The sequence below is a fragment of the Capra hircus genome, chromosome 16 (assembly GCF_001704415.2).
Source record: "Capra hircus breed San Clemente chromosome 16, ASM170441v1, whole genome shotgun sequence".
Classification (NCBI taxonomy): Eukaryota; Metazoa; Chordata; class Mammalia; order Artiodactyla; family Bovidae; genus Capra; species Capra hircus.
In genome coordinates this window covers 79,007,826-79,022,301 of record NC_030823.1, presented here as the reverse complement: position 1 = coordinate 79,022,301, position 14,476 = coordinate 79,007,826, and the positions used below count along the sequence as shown (strand labels likewise).

Genomic DNA, 14,476 nt, shown 5'->3' with positions numbered 1-14,476 from the left:
CACTGCTCAGCCTGCAGCCTGGCTCATTTGGGCCTCAGGACCCACCTCTGAGCTGGGCTTATCAGTCAGATCAGAGCCTACCCAGCAGATACAGACAACACGATTCTGTGAAATCAAAAGATGGGAGTGAACTAAGCTCCTTTACTGCCGCCCGCACTCAGCACATTGCAGGGTACAAGTGCTTTCGACCATGTGCACTCAAGTGTGCCAGAATTAGGGGAGCTTCCCAGCATCTCCTCCAAGTGTGCAGGGGGAACTGGCTTGGTCTTGGGTGCTGGTGAGCTGGGTGTTAGGGATACGGGAGGTGAACCGGGGATCTGTCCCACGCCCGTCACATGCATCCACTGAGCATGCACACACGCAGGGACACGGAGATGGAGCTGCAGCCGGAGACAGAGAGTAAGGAGGGTCAAAGCAAACCAGGCCGCTGGGGCAGCAAGAGAGCAGAGTGCAAATCCGAGGACTCTTGCCAGGTGTCTCCTGGGGCTCGGGACAGCTGTGGGTGGTGGTGGTGCAGCAGGGGTGTGTCGGGGTCTCTACCGGGAAGGACATAAGCAAGACCCATCTGGCTCGATGGGGGTGTGAGGGGGGAGTGTGTGTGCAGGGCTGTGCCCTCTCTGGGCAGTTCTCTGTGGAGACGGAGACCTGGGACTAGGGCGCGAGCCCCCTGCGTCTGTCTCTAGCCCAGCGTCTCAGGAGACCGTGTGTGCTCGCTGTGACCCCACCTGCAGGGGCCACCTCTTAAGGCCGTGGAGATCCTAAGTGGGAACAGTGTTTCCAACGCAGAACTGCTGGGCAGAGGGACTGTGCGGTGCGATGTGGTGAGGGATACTGGGATCAAACGATGGAGCAAAACAGACCCGGGCTCGGTCCTGAGGGACGTCTCAGGACGTCTCCAGGGAGGCCGTGCGTGTGGAAGGGAGCACTCCTCAGATCTGAGCGTCTCGAGGGGCTGGAGTCAACCTCGGGGCAGTGCCAAGCTACGGCTCAGGTTTCAGTGGTCACCCTGCACTTGGCCCTTTCCCCCCAGGACCCTCAGGCAGGCTCTAGGGGGCAGAACCTCTTCTTGAATCTCCCCCTTCTGACCGGCATCCGCAGGAAGCACCGCTCCCCGTCCACCCAGATCCCATCTCGATTCCACCTCCAGGGGGCTTCTGCCCCGCTGTGACACTCTGCCTGCCTCCGGGGAACAGCCGTCTGTGAACTCCCAGAGCCGCGCTCACTGAATTAGCAAGCATTCCGACACCACTGGGTTGCCATCAGTCTTATATGGGCTGCTTCTGTCTCCCTGGCAGTTCCCCAGGCTCTTTGAGATCACAGACTCCATGTTTCCTGTCCTCAGCCACTGCTGGCAAAGGGTCCGAGTGGACTTTGTGTGTCTGGCTTGTCAGGGCTCGCTGTTTCTTTTCGACGTTTATACCCTAATCCTCGAAACCCCTTTGTCAACCCCACGGCTGCTCGGAGGGCTTCAGGCTTGAGGGTGATCTGAGGTCCCACCCCTCACCTCTCTCTGGTTCATTTTACTCCAGAGCTAAATCTTCAGGCCACACCCAAGCTGACCTGGCCTCTGACAATCGTGGTAACGCTCACCCCCTTGGAGCCTTCCATCTGGGGCGTCTGGGGTTTGAGGGAGCGAGGGGCCAGGGCGCACCGTCCTGGCAGCCTGACGGCACCGTCCTGTTCGCTGCCTTCGCAGCAGGTGGACTCTGGCGCCAGGGGAGACAGGATGGGGTGGCTCCCTCCCACTGCCCCAGCCAGACCCCTCCTCTGTCCTCCAGGGCTGGCCATGGATTGACATGCAGGGAGGGTTAGGGGCTTGGCGGAAGTGGTCATGGTTAGTCTCATGAGTCTCTGTTTAGGGGGAAGAGGTTGCTCTGGAGAAGGGGAGGGTATGGCAGAGGCAAAGAGGAACGGGGAGGAATGAGTGTCTTACCTCGTAGACCTGGAAAAAAATAGGGATTTTAAGTCAGCATTTTGAAGGAAAAAAAAAGAAGCAACACTTAAATCACTCATTTCACACAGCGGCCCGTCTGGACTACACCACACTCTGCACAGGCTCACTGGGTGGGGCCGGTGGGGGGGTGTGCCCCTGGGGCTCCCCTCCTTCACACGGGCAGCAGGGGGCATGGTGATGTCAGAAAGGGCATCCCAAGTCAGCTTAGGGTTTTCTGGGAGACACGAACAGCTAGAACGTCTCTCTCTGGACCAGTCAGGCAGTACAATGTTCCTTCTGGAGTGATCTGGCAAGTTCCACGAATCTCTCTCCAGCAGCATCTCAGATGAGTGGCTCTGCTCATAACATCTCTCCACAGCACGGGAGGGGTGGGCACAGGTAGGCCAGTCCCTCTGAGGACCTCCTGCTGCTGCTGCCCACTAGACGTGTGCGGGGCGGCAGGCGGTGGCTGGTGCGGGGGCAGACCCTGCTCTGGGTGGACACCACCCGGGGCTCCCATCAGACAGGACTAGCGTGGCAAGCTCAGGGAGGTCAGCTCCTGTGCTTCAGTGGGGTGCCCCCCGGTGGCCCACACAGCTCCCCCCAGACCTTCACCTACCCAGCTCTTCTTCTTCTTCTTCTTGGCATCGGCCTCCTTGCCGCTGCTGATGCTGGAGTGGCTGGTGATGCTGTTGAGGCTTGAGATGCTGTCGGAGGAGTTCTGCCTCTTGATCCGGAGCTCTGGGGGCCAAGCACAGGGGCGGACACAGAGCCGGTGGCTTTAAGGCGATACTGTGAGGCTGGAGGCCGGGCTTGCTGCAGGAGGAAGGGGAGGAGGCACCCACCTCCTCGTCTACATCATTTGTTGGGAGCATCCTTCCCACAAGCTTTTGTTGGGTGTCAATCATATTTCAACATAAACAAACAAGTAAAAAACGATCCCTGTTCTCAAGAAGCTGCTAACAGGAGAAAGACCAGCACAGAACCCAGAGACCTCGGTTCGAGCAGCGGGGATGAAGGGCAGCCCAGGCCTCCACCGTCCCCCAGGTACTGGCTGCCACCCTCGGGACTCGCTTCAGAAATACTGGCTGCCAATACTGGGTAGGGTGGGGGGCGCACAAGGCAAGGGCCTTGCATTTAACCCTAAAGGGCTTTAATTTCCCTTTTAATCTGATGAGCAGAAAAATCTCTTCAGCTCTTGGAAAAGGTTTGTAATGGCACCAAAATGCTCTCTTCTCCTACTTAAGGGAAAGAGCCTCTGAGTGCTGGCAGAACGGAAGCTCTTCAGGTGGGACGTGGAGAAGCCGCTGCAAAGGCTGCGCGGGAGCGCTGGGGTTTGGGGTACAGTGCGGAGCTGGCGCCCTTCACAGGGCCCGTGGGGCACAGGTAAGGGGCAGCGGAGTCCAAGCAGAGGCGCCGGGCGACCAGATGTTAATGCAGCTGCCTCTGGCTGTGCGGGTCTTCACCGCTGCCTCCGGGCTCCCTCCAGCTGCGCCGGGCGGGGCCACTCTCCTGCCGCAGAGGCTCCTCCCCGCGGGGGCGGGGCCACTCTCCTGCCGCAGAGGCTCCTCCCCACGGGGGCGGGGCCACTCTCCTGCCGCAGAGGCTCCTCCCCGCGGGGGCGGGGCCACTCTCCTGCCGCAGAGGCTCCTCCCCACGGGGGCGGGGCCACTCTCCTGCCGCAGAGGCTCCTCCCCGCGGGGGCGTCCTTCGTTGCGGAGCAGTGGCTCAGTTGCCCCGAGGCTTGTGGGGTCTTTCCGGGCCTGGGATGGGGCCCACGCCCCGCGCATTGGCACGTGGATTCTTAACCACTGAACCACCTCGGAAGTCCAAGGACTGGATTTGTAAAGCCTTATTTTGAAATGGTTACAGATTCACAGGAAACTGGGGACAGACGGGCAGGGAGGCCCTGCGCACCGCGGCCTGGTGAGCTTCTGCTGCAAAGGCCAGAGAGCAAACGCTCCAGGCTCTGGGGTCATTTGAGCTTTTACAACGGCTCAGCAGTGCCACGTGGCATTAGAACAGCCACAGATGATACGTACATTAGTGAGCATGGCTGTGTGCCAGTAAAGCTTTATTTAAAAGCAGGTGGTGAGCCAGATGAGCTATGGTCTGCCAACCCCTGGTTTGCATTTTCCTCCAGAACACGCGTTGCTTCTGTGATCAATTTAATTCACAATCTGTCAATTTTAAAATAGAATGGAAGGCAGCAAAGCAACCGTTCGCCGAGACACCTGGAGACCCAGCTAGTTGCGAGGCTGCCACTTAAGATTTTAAAGCACGCTGTACAGTACTTTCAAGAGCAAAGGATATGCTTCAGAATCAGTCTTCAAAGAAAAAGTTGGGAAATCTTTTGTGCCTTTAAAATTCTGTGCCATATGCATGCATTGTCTACAAATCAGGTAAAGTTAGGTACCACTGCTTTAGGCATTAGCTCTTTGAAGGCTCCTGGAAATCTTGGCCAAGCTGGACCTGGGTCACCAAGGAGGAGGAGGACCACACGAAAGCTAAGGGCAGGGTGCACGCATCGATCCCACACAAACGTATCTGAGGAGTCAGGCTACTCGGAGAACTAGGCTCAGCGCCCCGACCTGTCGCTGAGGAGCTGTGTTCGAGCAAGTCTCTTGCCTTCTCGCGTCTTACTCTGAACTACAGAGTGCACTTTGCAGGGCTGCTGTCCCGACTAGATGAGCCAATGTAAGCACAGCGATCAGAGTGGGGCCTGGCGTCCTGCAGACGCTCCTAAAGGCTGGCTGTGCCTGTGGCCAAGCTGGGCAGAGAAGACAGGAGAAACGGCGGGAGGCACGGACACGTGCTACGCCAGCAAGAGGCAGCGCTGCTCCTGCTGACGGCCGAACGTGTTCTCTTTCCCTCTCACTTGCTTTTCTGAAATGTTTCAAACTCACAGAATCACTTAAAACTAAGGCTGGCCTCTCCGTTGAGCGCCGAGAACCACGTGATCTCCATCTCACTCGAAGGGTAGCTTCTTTCCCCTCAGAGAACCGAAGTGAGCGTCAAAGGGGGTCACACACACGTCTGTGCACGCACACACGTTGTCAAGGGAAAGCGCTAGCTCTTCAGAGCAGCTTCAGGTTCCCAGCAAGACTGAGAGGGTGCAGAGGTGCCCCACCTCCTGCCCCCACGTGCAGGGACCCCCGATGGGCACCCCCACCGCATGCTGCGTCTTCTGCAGACGCCGCTGCCGCCCTGGCGTCTCAGCAGCACTCAGAGCCCACAGCCTACACTGGGGGCCACTCAGCGCCACCTTCTGGGGGTTCAGACAGATGGACAAGGACCTGCGCCCCCGTCCCCACGTCCTCCAGAGTGCCGTCACGGCCCTAGGGATGCTGCGCCCCGGCCTGGGCACCCCCACTCCCACCTTCACTGCCCCGAGTCTCGTCTCTCCCACAATGCCCTGCAGTCGGCATCACAGAACACACAGCCTTTCCCGACGGGCTCTGTCACTGAGTAACGGACGTTTCCTCCGTCGCTGTCACCGTGCGGCTAGAGCACTCAGTGCCGAGTGACGGTTCATCGTCTGGCCACAGCACCGTTTATTCATACAATTGTCCATGCAGGACAGCTGGGTTGCTCCTGAGTTTTGGCGACTGTGAATGAAGCTGCCGTAAACACCCACGTCTAGCTTTTTGTGGGGACGTGATATTTCTGCCCCTTTGGGGAAATTCCAAGGAGAGTGACTGCCGGGCTGCACAGCAGGGGTATCTGGAGTTTGAAACTTGGAGTGCTATTTCAACAACTGTCTGTGGCAGTCATTTGGGGTCCAGGGAGAGGAGCCCTGGTCTCCCTCAGTCCCTCGGGTGGTGGGGCCATGTCCCCGCCACTCCTCACTGACTGTCAGGACCCTCGCCTTCTGGAAGTTGCCGGCACATTCTGGAGACAGAGAAGCCCTGCAGTAACCCTCCTTCTAGCCCGGTCCTGCCACTGGCCAGAGGGCCTACCTTTGGGCGTGGCCTCTGAGGCACTGAGGGCCCCTTGAATGACAGCCTGCGCCTCAGAGTTCTTCTTCTTCAGGAAGTCTATGGTTTCCCGTAAGTCCAGCAGCTCAGTGTCCTAGGGAGAAACAGGAGTGGTGTCAGGTGGGGCTGGGGCTCCTGCTCTGCGGGCTGGGCCCGCGCTCTGCAGGCCTGACAGGGAGGGCAGGACGGGTGCGCGCCGGGGCTGGGGAGGCCTCACCTTCTCCTCGGCGGTCTCGGCCAGGTGCCGCAGGCGGCAGGTCATGCTCACCAGGCTCTGCTCAAAGGCCGCCACCAGGTTGGCCTGAAACAGATGGGCATGGGATGCCTCAGGTGCCGGGGCATGGGAGGCGGCTGGGCTGACTCTTGGGGTCTCAGGGACGGCCAGTGCCAACCAGCCTCCTGGCAGCCCTTAAACCTTGCTTCCCACTCTGGCCTGAAGACATGCCTTGGGGCACAGGCCTCATCACGGTCTGGCAGGTCTCTGGAGGCGTCTGGAGGCCTGGCTGTCCCCGCCCCCGGGGAGGCGTCCCCTCTGGGGCCCTGACTCTGCCCAGCGTCACTCCTCGCGGAGCCCGCCACCCCCCAGAACAGCCTGGACCCAGGCGCCCCGGGGCCTCTGCTCCAGTTCCCCCTCTGTCCTCCGACAGATCCAGCTCAAGGCCCTCGGAGCAATTCCGCGTCTGGCCGCTAGGTGTCAGGCCTGCTCCACGGGAGCGAGGGCTCCCCAAGAAGACTGCAGGGCGGGGAGGGGTGAGGGGCCCACAAGGCAAAGAGGAGGGGGTCAGGCCGGGAGGGCAGAGCTCCAGCTCTGCCAGCTGGGGGGCTCGGGAAGTGGGAGCTCACAGAGGAGAGGGCCAGCCTTGGGGGGCGTCTAAGCCAAGTGCGATGGGGAGGGGGGCTGGGGGTGGGCGGGGGACGCCCCTGGAAGAGCTCTGAGGCCTGCAACCCCTGCTTCCTATCGACCCCTGCTTCCTGTCGCCTGGCGTCTGCCTCCCTGGGAGTCAACCCCAGGGTTCGCCCCTGCCCTCGAGGAGTCTGGAGGCCTCTCGGATCCAGGGAGCAGTGCCCCTGTGCTGGACTCCTGTCTTCCCGGCCCCGGGGCCCCTCTTGCTTGGTGTCTTCCTTCCCACCCATCTGTGGACACGGGTCCCCTCATGAGAGGCCTTCAGACCCTGGCTCCTGGGGCCCACACCAGCCTCTTTGGTCTTGGGCTCCCTCTCCTTGGGGGGTGCTGCCGCCCGCCTCCCCATCGTCCCCGCCCACTAGGTGGCCCGGAGTGGCCAGAGCTCAGCTGGGAACCCAGAGAAAGGCTGGTGAGAGGCAGGGCAGGGTGTCCAGACTGCCTAGCGTGGGCAGCTGGGGAGGCCCAGGAACAGGGCCCAGGGTCTGAAATCGGGACCGAGGGCCTTCCAGAGCGCTGGGGTCGGGGCTCGCACTGAGGGCAGGGCTCCGACCCTCGGGGCCAGGCTGCCTCCGATCCCCAGGAGAGGTGGCTCTCAGCCAGGGGCACGTCCTGCTCTGAGAGTCGCCCTCCAAGTCCACTGTCCGGACCCAGCCCGGCCCCCGCCCCGGAGAGTGAGGCAACTGGTGGGGTGCAGGGCCAACGGGTCTGACACGCTCCTACTCTCTGGCCCTGGGGACCCCAGACAGGGACTCCCCGGGTCTGCGGTGTGATGGCCTCGGTGGGCGTGGGGCGCAGGCCAAGTAGAAAGACGGGTCTTGTTTCTCTCACTATTCTGTGTCCCAGCTGTGGGGAAAAGCCTGCCAGGGGCTGCAGACAAGCTGGTGAGCAAACACTGACCACTGGGAGCCTGGGGAAGGGAAGAAACGGAGCCGGGGTGCGGGCAGGATGCGGCCGCCGGGACATGCTGGGGACGCCCAGACTCGCAGCGCAGTCTCGGCTCCATGGGAGACCAAGGCCGGACAGCTGGGCTCCCCCGGGAGGAAGGGGAGAGAGGAAACCAGCGGAAACTGCAGACACCGCCGCTCTGTGCAAATACTTGGAAGGCTCCAGAGACCCGGCTCAGCTGTTGTTTACAGCTTTTGGGGAAAATGGCTCTTATGTCTTCTGTTTGCAGCTTGGCCGCTGGGGAGACGCTGCCGCGGCCTTGCTCGGGGCAGCTGTTTCTCGCCATCGTGCGGGGTGGAGAAACCGAGGCCACGAGAGATGGTCTAAATGGGCCGACTCTGGCAGGCTGAGGGAGGGGATGAGAAGGCGGGTCCCCAGCGAAGCTCACGTCCTGAAGAGCCGAGGCCACTGCGGCCGGGGGCAGGGGCTGGCTCCTAAAGCCTCGCCAGCTGGAGCTCCAGCGCCCAGCCTGGGGCGGTGCAGGACAGGGTGTGAACAGACAGGCCATGCCCCAGACGGGGCAGAGGGCTCCCGGGAGCCTCCGTTAATTTTGACCCACGACTAACCACTGTTGTCCAAGCAAGGCTGCTTCCTCCTGTACACACAGCCACTGATACAGTCCTTTCTCCAGCGAGTTCACAGGCATCACATGGCCACTCGTCCACGCCCGTTAATTGAGATGGGGGCGAAGTGGCTGTTTAGAAACCCGCAGACTCGGGGGAGGAGAAGCCAGCCCTCAGTCCTTTGCGCCTATGTAACTGAAGCCTAGGGGACACCCGGGGAGACCTCTTCAGATGGACTTGTCCAGCTGGGGCCCACACAGCTGCCCCTCTCTGGGCCCACCTCTGGGCACTCACGTTGGCCGAGAGCTGAGAGGTCAAGGTGGCCACTTTCTCCTGGGACGACTCCAGTTCCCTGCGAAGCTTTCGGATTTGCTGTGGAGGGAGAGAAAGGCACACTCATGGTGGCAGAAGGGGTGGGAGGCGGGGGAGGAGGGGGTGCGGGGTGTTAGAAGGCAGAGGCGGGGACCCTACCTCAGACTGCATCCTCTCCTCAGCCTGGAGAAGGAGCCCAGAAGCGGGGGAGAGAGAGGAGGTGGTTACACGGAGGAGAGAGCGCACAGACGCGGGGCACCAGGGCCCTCGCAGACTCAGACTCCAGACCAGCATTTAGTCTTCTGCCAGAGCCGCGTCCCCCGGGGGCCCAGAGGGAGCTGGCCTGAAGGCTGACCTCGTCTCCCCCGGCCACAGGACGGCCCGGCCCCACCAGGAGCTGCCGTCTCCACACACCCCGAGGGTCCTGGGCGCCGGAGCTGCCCACCTGCCCTCCCTGACACAGAACCCGAGACCAGGGCACCCTCTGTGTCGCAGAGTTACTCAGGGACTGGCTGAGGCCAGAAGGGCCTGCCTGGTGCCCTGATGTCCAGGGGCTCCCACCCGGCCCCCCGCCGCAGAGGGTCCAGGGCGCTTACTGAGGAGTACGTGGACGAGGCGCTGGAGGCCAAGGAGAGCACAGAGCCGTGAACTGCAAGAGAGGCGGCGCCAAGGGTTAACAGAGAGCTCGGGGAGGCGGGGCGCCCAACACAGGGCCCAGGGGTCCGGCCCAGCCAAGGACTCCAGGCACGGTCAGAGCCGCTCCCCCCTCCGAGGGCAGGGGCAGGAGAGGACATGCCCCCGCGGGACGCAGAGTCGCTGCACCAGAGCTGCTCAGGATGAAACCCGGTCCTGCCTGTGTCTCCTTTCTCAGCGAGGACCTTGTGGACGAGAAACCCCCAAGTGCAAGGCCCTCACTGCGACCCCAGGATCAGCGCGGCGGCCCTCCCGAAAGAACTGGATCAGGCAGCTGCAGGAGCCCCGGGACGAGCGTCCTGAGGTCCCCAGGCCTCCCCCCACCCGGAAAGCCCGGCTCCAGGTCTGACCACACCCCAGAGTGCGGCCCCGAAGCTGGTCTTCGGAACGCTCTGAGAAGAGGATGGAGAAGCCTGCTCTCTGAAGGGCTGGAGCACCACCCCCGAGTCCCTGCCAGCTCCGTGCGTGGCGGTCCTGTCCTCTGACAGGGTGGGGGGCTGGGGGGACAACCACTGCCCAAAGGCCCTGGGCCCCCAGACCTTCGAGGCCTGGGAGGAAAGCGTGGAGATGGCCCGGGGGGATGTTCTGTGAGTCAGACAGTGTGTGAGGTGGGAGAGGTGGGCGGGCGAGGGGACCAGCGGAGCCGGGATGAGCGTGAACCGCGCGGGCGTGAGGTCTCACCGTCGTCCGCAGGGTCTCGGAAGGATCCTGACCGGATCATCCCCTTGGGTCTCTCGGCCAGGGACAGGGTGCTCCCCGTTTGGGAGCCGCTGTACAGCTCGAAGGCCGTCTCGTGGGCGGGGATGCTGTTGGAGCGGGTGATTCTCGGCGTGGTGGCCGCGGTGGGGCTCACTGGAAGGACAGAGCGGGGCAGGCGGGGGGAGAGGCGATGGGGGGGCAGGAGAGGAGAGGGAGGGGCATGAGCCTTGGTCCCGGGGCACCAAGGGTGGGGCGGGGGGGAGGGCAGGAGAGGAGGAAGGTGTATGTGCTGGGCTGGGTGTGGGGAGCAAGGCCTGGGGGGGACCTGCGTCTGAACCAAGGGTTCAGAGTGCAGCCTGTGTGAAAGCCCGCCTGCCCTGGAGACAGGTCTGGGGGTCAGGCTAGGGGCCTGGCAGATTTTCCAAAGCCTTCACCTCGCTCGGATGTGCCGATGAAAACGGGGCCCTGTGTTTCCCTAACACACAAGGGGTGGCCTGAGAGTTCACAGCAAGACTCAGATCTGAGCGACGAGGAGAGTCAGTGAGAGGGGAGCCCCCTGCGGGCACACCGCTCCGGGTGGACCCCTGGGACACGGTGGCGCCTGGCCTCAGCCTGGCCTGGGGGTCAGAGCCCCCGCGCACTTCAGGAGCTGTGTAGCCTCACTGGCCTGAGTCGGGCCCTCTCAGCCCTGCCTCTCGGCCTGCCAGCCCGGGAGGCTCCACAAAGACCCAGGCGGAAGACCTCGGCTTCCTCAGGGCCCCTCAGCCGTGAGGCGACTTACGATCACAGCTTGGCCAGGTCCCTCACTCTCCTACGTGGTCCCCACCCTCCCGTTAAGAGCCCTGCGGGGACCAGTTGACCTCTCCTCAGCCTGCTTCCCTCCTCTGGCAAGATGGTCCCATCCCGGTCTGCTCAGAGGCCCGGTCACAGGTGCGTCCCAGGACCTCGGGCTGGGCCAGCTGCCTTCCTGCAGAGGCTGGCAGAGGAGGAAGCCACAGGCCAGGCCGGGCGCCATCCCTGAGGGCCCCTGGCCCTCGGCTCCCAGGAGGCAGGGCCGTGAGCCCTGCCTGCGCCCCGCCTGTCTCCAACTAGCCGCCCTCTGCACTTACAAGCTTCCCCTTGCCCTCAAAGGCCAGAAGCTTGTGGCCAGCATGGGCTCACGCAGCCCTGCTCCCGGGGTAAGCCTGGCCCTGGTGGGGGCAGAACCCCTGCGCCCGGCCGGTGCCCCTCCAGCCCCCCAGCAGCCTGGCACCGAGGGTGGCACACGGGGCGGGGGGCGGCCGCCTTCGGGCCTGAAGCACGGCCTTTCCAACACTCAGACTGTCTGATGCCCCACTGGCCACACCCTGTGCCCCGGGGCCGCCTCTCAGCTCCAGGTCGCGGTGCGCCCGGCCTTCAAGCTCACGCGGGGTGGGTGAATGGAGGCTCCGTGACCCAGCCCGCGTGGGTGACCCCAGTGTGAGGCGGAAGCCGAGGCCCCCCGCCCCGCCCTGCCCCTGGGCGCATGGCGGTCCCCGCGGGTACTGACCGATGTTGGTGAGTTGGCCCTTGGCGCTCAGGGACATGGACAGGGCAGGGGGCGACGGCAGCTCCGACTGGTCGTCCGACTCAGGCAGCCCCGCCACGGCGTGGGAGTGTCGCCGCTCCTTGGCCTCTTCCTGGGAAGGCAGCTGGTACCTGCAAGCGAGCGGCAGGAAAGGGCACGGCTGGGTGGCCACCACCGGGGCTGGGGGCGGGGGGTGGCAGGAGCGGCCAGGCCGCCCTCAGGGGCAGCGTCCCTGCAGGGCTCCCCAAGGCAGGGCCAAAATGACAGAGGGGGCGCCAGGGCGCCTGCCCCGAGGCTCGGGACACAGGCCAGGGGTTCCAGGCGTGGGCTGCAGGGCCTGCTGCTGGGGGCAGAGCGACCCAGGCCTGGGCCAGCTCAGGCCAGCGTGAGATCCTGCACGGAGACTCTCCCTCTCTGTCACCAGAGCAGTGCCTGGCCCCCAGTGGCGCTCGGGCAGGGTGAGCCTGGGAATGGGTCCCGGAGGAGGCGGGGGGTAGCACGCACAGCTGGGGCTGGGGCAAGCACGGCGGCTCACTCAGGCCAGGAGCCCCAAGGGCAGGAAAGAAAACACATATGAGGGTTACCTGAGCCCCTTCTTGGGGAGAGTGTTCCGATCCCGCTGACTACTGTGGAGGAAGAAAGAGAAGCTCGTGGGTTCAGAGTTTGGGACCACAGGCTTGACACACGAGACAGGGCCCCGGGCGTCGCTGTGAGCCCCTCGGCTCCACAAGCACAGGGCAGGACGCCCCTGGCACCCCTCACGGTCTGAGAAATAGTTCCGAGACGCTCCGCCTTTTTCCCCGATTAGCTTTGTTTTTTGACCAGGGATTGAACCCACGCTCTTGGCAGTGAAAGTGTGGCGTGTAACATTGGACCAGCAGGGAACTCTCTGACTTGCTTTTCAGAGATCACATTAGGGGGACATCCCTGGCGGTCCGGGGGGCTCTCTACACTCCCAGTGTGGGGGGCTGAGGCTCAGTTCCTGACCTCAGGCAAAGGTCCTGCCCACTGCAGAGTGTGGCCAACGTAAGTAAGTAAATACAGATAACTGTTCTCATAAGATGATACGATGGGCCACGGAAAGCAGCATCTGACGTTACAGGAGTGATCTGGGGCCAGGACGGAGAGGCTTCAGTCAGCAGGTTAAACCTGCCAGGAAGTCCCGGAGAAGTCCGCCGGCATCTATGGCCTGGCTTCCCATGAGGGAGATGAGAATCGGAATCGAAAGACAAAGACGAAAGCCTGTTCATCCACAGCGCAAGGAGCAGACAGGCTTAATCACACAGACGCTGAAGGTCACGGAGCGGGAAGCTGACTCGGCCGCCTACCTGTCCAGCTGCCCGGCCCTGGGGCTTCCGCTCCAGGCCAGCTCCTCGGCGTCCTCCGCGGCGGGGGCGGCGGGGGCGGGGGCGCTGCTGGGGAAGGCGCCGGGCAGGCTGATGGGCATTTGCAGGGATTCCATGCTCCGGTGCAGCCCCGAGAGCTTGGGGTACATGCGGGGCTCCTTGGGGACGCCGAAGCTGCTCATGAGCTCCAGGCCCTGCGAGAAGCTGGCCGAGTTGATGTTGAGGATGGGGGCCGGGCTGGGGGTGAAGCAGGAGGCGAGGGGGCCCCCGGCAGCCGGGCCGGGAGTGTGCAAGTCCGTGGCCTTGGGAGTGTGGGCGTCGCCGGACGCTGGCAGATCCAGGCTGTTGGAGTTGACCTTGTCGAGGTTGGCGAGGGACGGTGGCTTGATGAAGCTCTTGGCCGCAGCCCTGGGGAAGCAAAGACAAGACAGACGTGTGGGCTCCAGGGTTAGGGAGGCGACGGGCAGCTGGGACCTGGGCCAAATCCTCGTCCTCTTAGGTGCTCTGAGCGCCCCTGAGACCAGGGAGGACCCCTGACCTGGCAGGGCGGTGCAGGCCGTGGCGGGCGGGGTGGGCACACACACAGGACGTACCTGAGTGGGGTGGGGGGCAACTCCGCCAGCTTGGGGGCCGGGGTGTGGCCTGCCTGGCTCCGGGGCGTGCTCTCGGGGGAGCCGACACTCTTCAGGGACAGGCCGTCGGGGCCCAGCGCCTCGGCCTTGGCCTTCGCCTTTTCCTTCTCGCGATCTGTCTGGTTGACGGGGGCAGGGGCAGGGGCAGCCCGCCCACCGGCCACCTTGGAGGGCTCCTTCAGCCGGGAGGGTGCCAGGCCCGCTGGCTTGCCACCGAGGAGGCTGGGGTCGATGCTGCTGACGGGCCGGGGGCCGCCACGCCCGCCAGTCACGCTCATGGAGCTGGACTTGGCCGGCCGTGGCAGGCTGCGGTACTGGATGTTGGAGCGGGCGCCCGGGGCCAGGAACCCGGGCTCTGCGCTGTTGGACACGTCCAGGCTTGTCTTGCGCCCATTCGCCGGCTTCACAGGGATGCCTGAGGACTTCTGGGCCTTGCCGAGTGTGGCCGAGCCCCCGGTCTGCACGACGGTAGCCGTGCCCGTGGCAGGAGGGGGCTTCTTGTAGCCGAAGGACCCTGACGTGGACGGGCGTGCGATGCCCGAGGGAGGCTTCTTGGCATCGCCCAGGCGGTCACGGCCGGCATCTGAGGAGGAGCGCTGCAGGCCTGCGCTCTTCACAGCCAGCTTGGCCTTGTCGGCGGCCTTGCCCTCGGGTTTGCCTGTGGAGGGCGGGCGCTATGAGCAGGGGAGAGCCAGTGTCTGCCCCCCAGGAGGAGGGGCACTGTGGGGTGGAGGGCCTAACTAGGGGCAATTGGGGACCCATGGGCCGAGGCCCCTTCTGGGCAGGCCTTGTGTCCAGCTGTTCAATTTCTCTTGTTTTTTGGTGTTTTCTGCTCTGAGGCTAGGAGGTCCCAGCTTGGCTGAAATCACAAGATGATCAGGAAGGGCACACATCTAACAGCAGGCCACCAAGGGCCCGCGCCGGGA

General features: G+C 63.6%; 1 protein-coding gene across 3 annotated transcripts in view; it reads right to left on the bottom strand.

The window, feature by feature from the left end:
• The window catches only part of NAV1 (neuron navigator 1), an 82,367-nt gene that overhangs the window by 14,154 nt on the left and 53,737 nt on the right, over positions 1-14,476 (bottom strand). The window contains exons 5-16 of one of the 3 annotated variants that reach the window (XM_018060868.1): positions 13,512-14,208; positions 12,901-13,326; positions 12,157-12,198; positions 11,555-11,703; positions 10,009-10,179; positions 9,231-9,283; positions 8,794-8,817; positions 8,617-8,694; positions 6,128-6,211; positions 5,893-6,004; positions 2,553-2,674; positions 1,934-1,942 (exon numbers count right to left, since the gene is read on the bottom strand). In XM_018060868.1, coding sequence (XP_017916357.1) covers positions 1,934-1,942; positions 2,553-2,674; positions 5,893-6,004; positions 6,128-6,211; positions 8,617-8,694; positions 8,794-8,817; positions 9,231-9,283; positions 10,009-10,179; positions 11,555-11,703; positions 12,157-12,198; positions 12,901-13,326; positions 13,512-14,208 — 1,967 coding nt within the window. The remainder of the gene's footprint in view (positions 1-1,933; positions 1,943-2,552; positions 2,675-5,892; positions 6,005-6,127; positions 6,212-8,616; positions 8,695-8,793; positions 8,818-9,230; positions 9,284-10,008; positions 10,180-11,554; positions 11,704-12,156; positions 12,199-12,900; positions 13,327-13,511; positions 14,209-14,476) is intronic. The other 2 variants (XM_018060869.1, XM_018060870.1) reach the window with 2 other exon arrangements.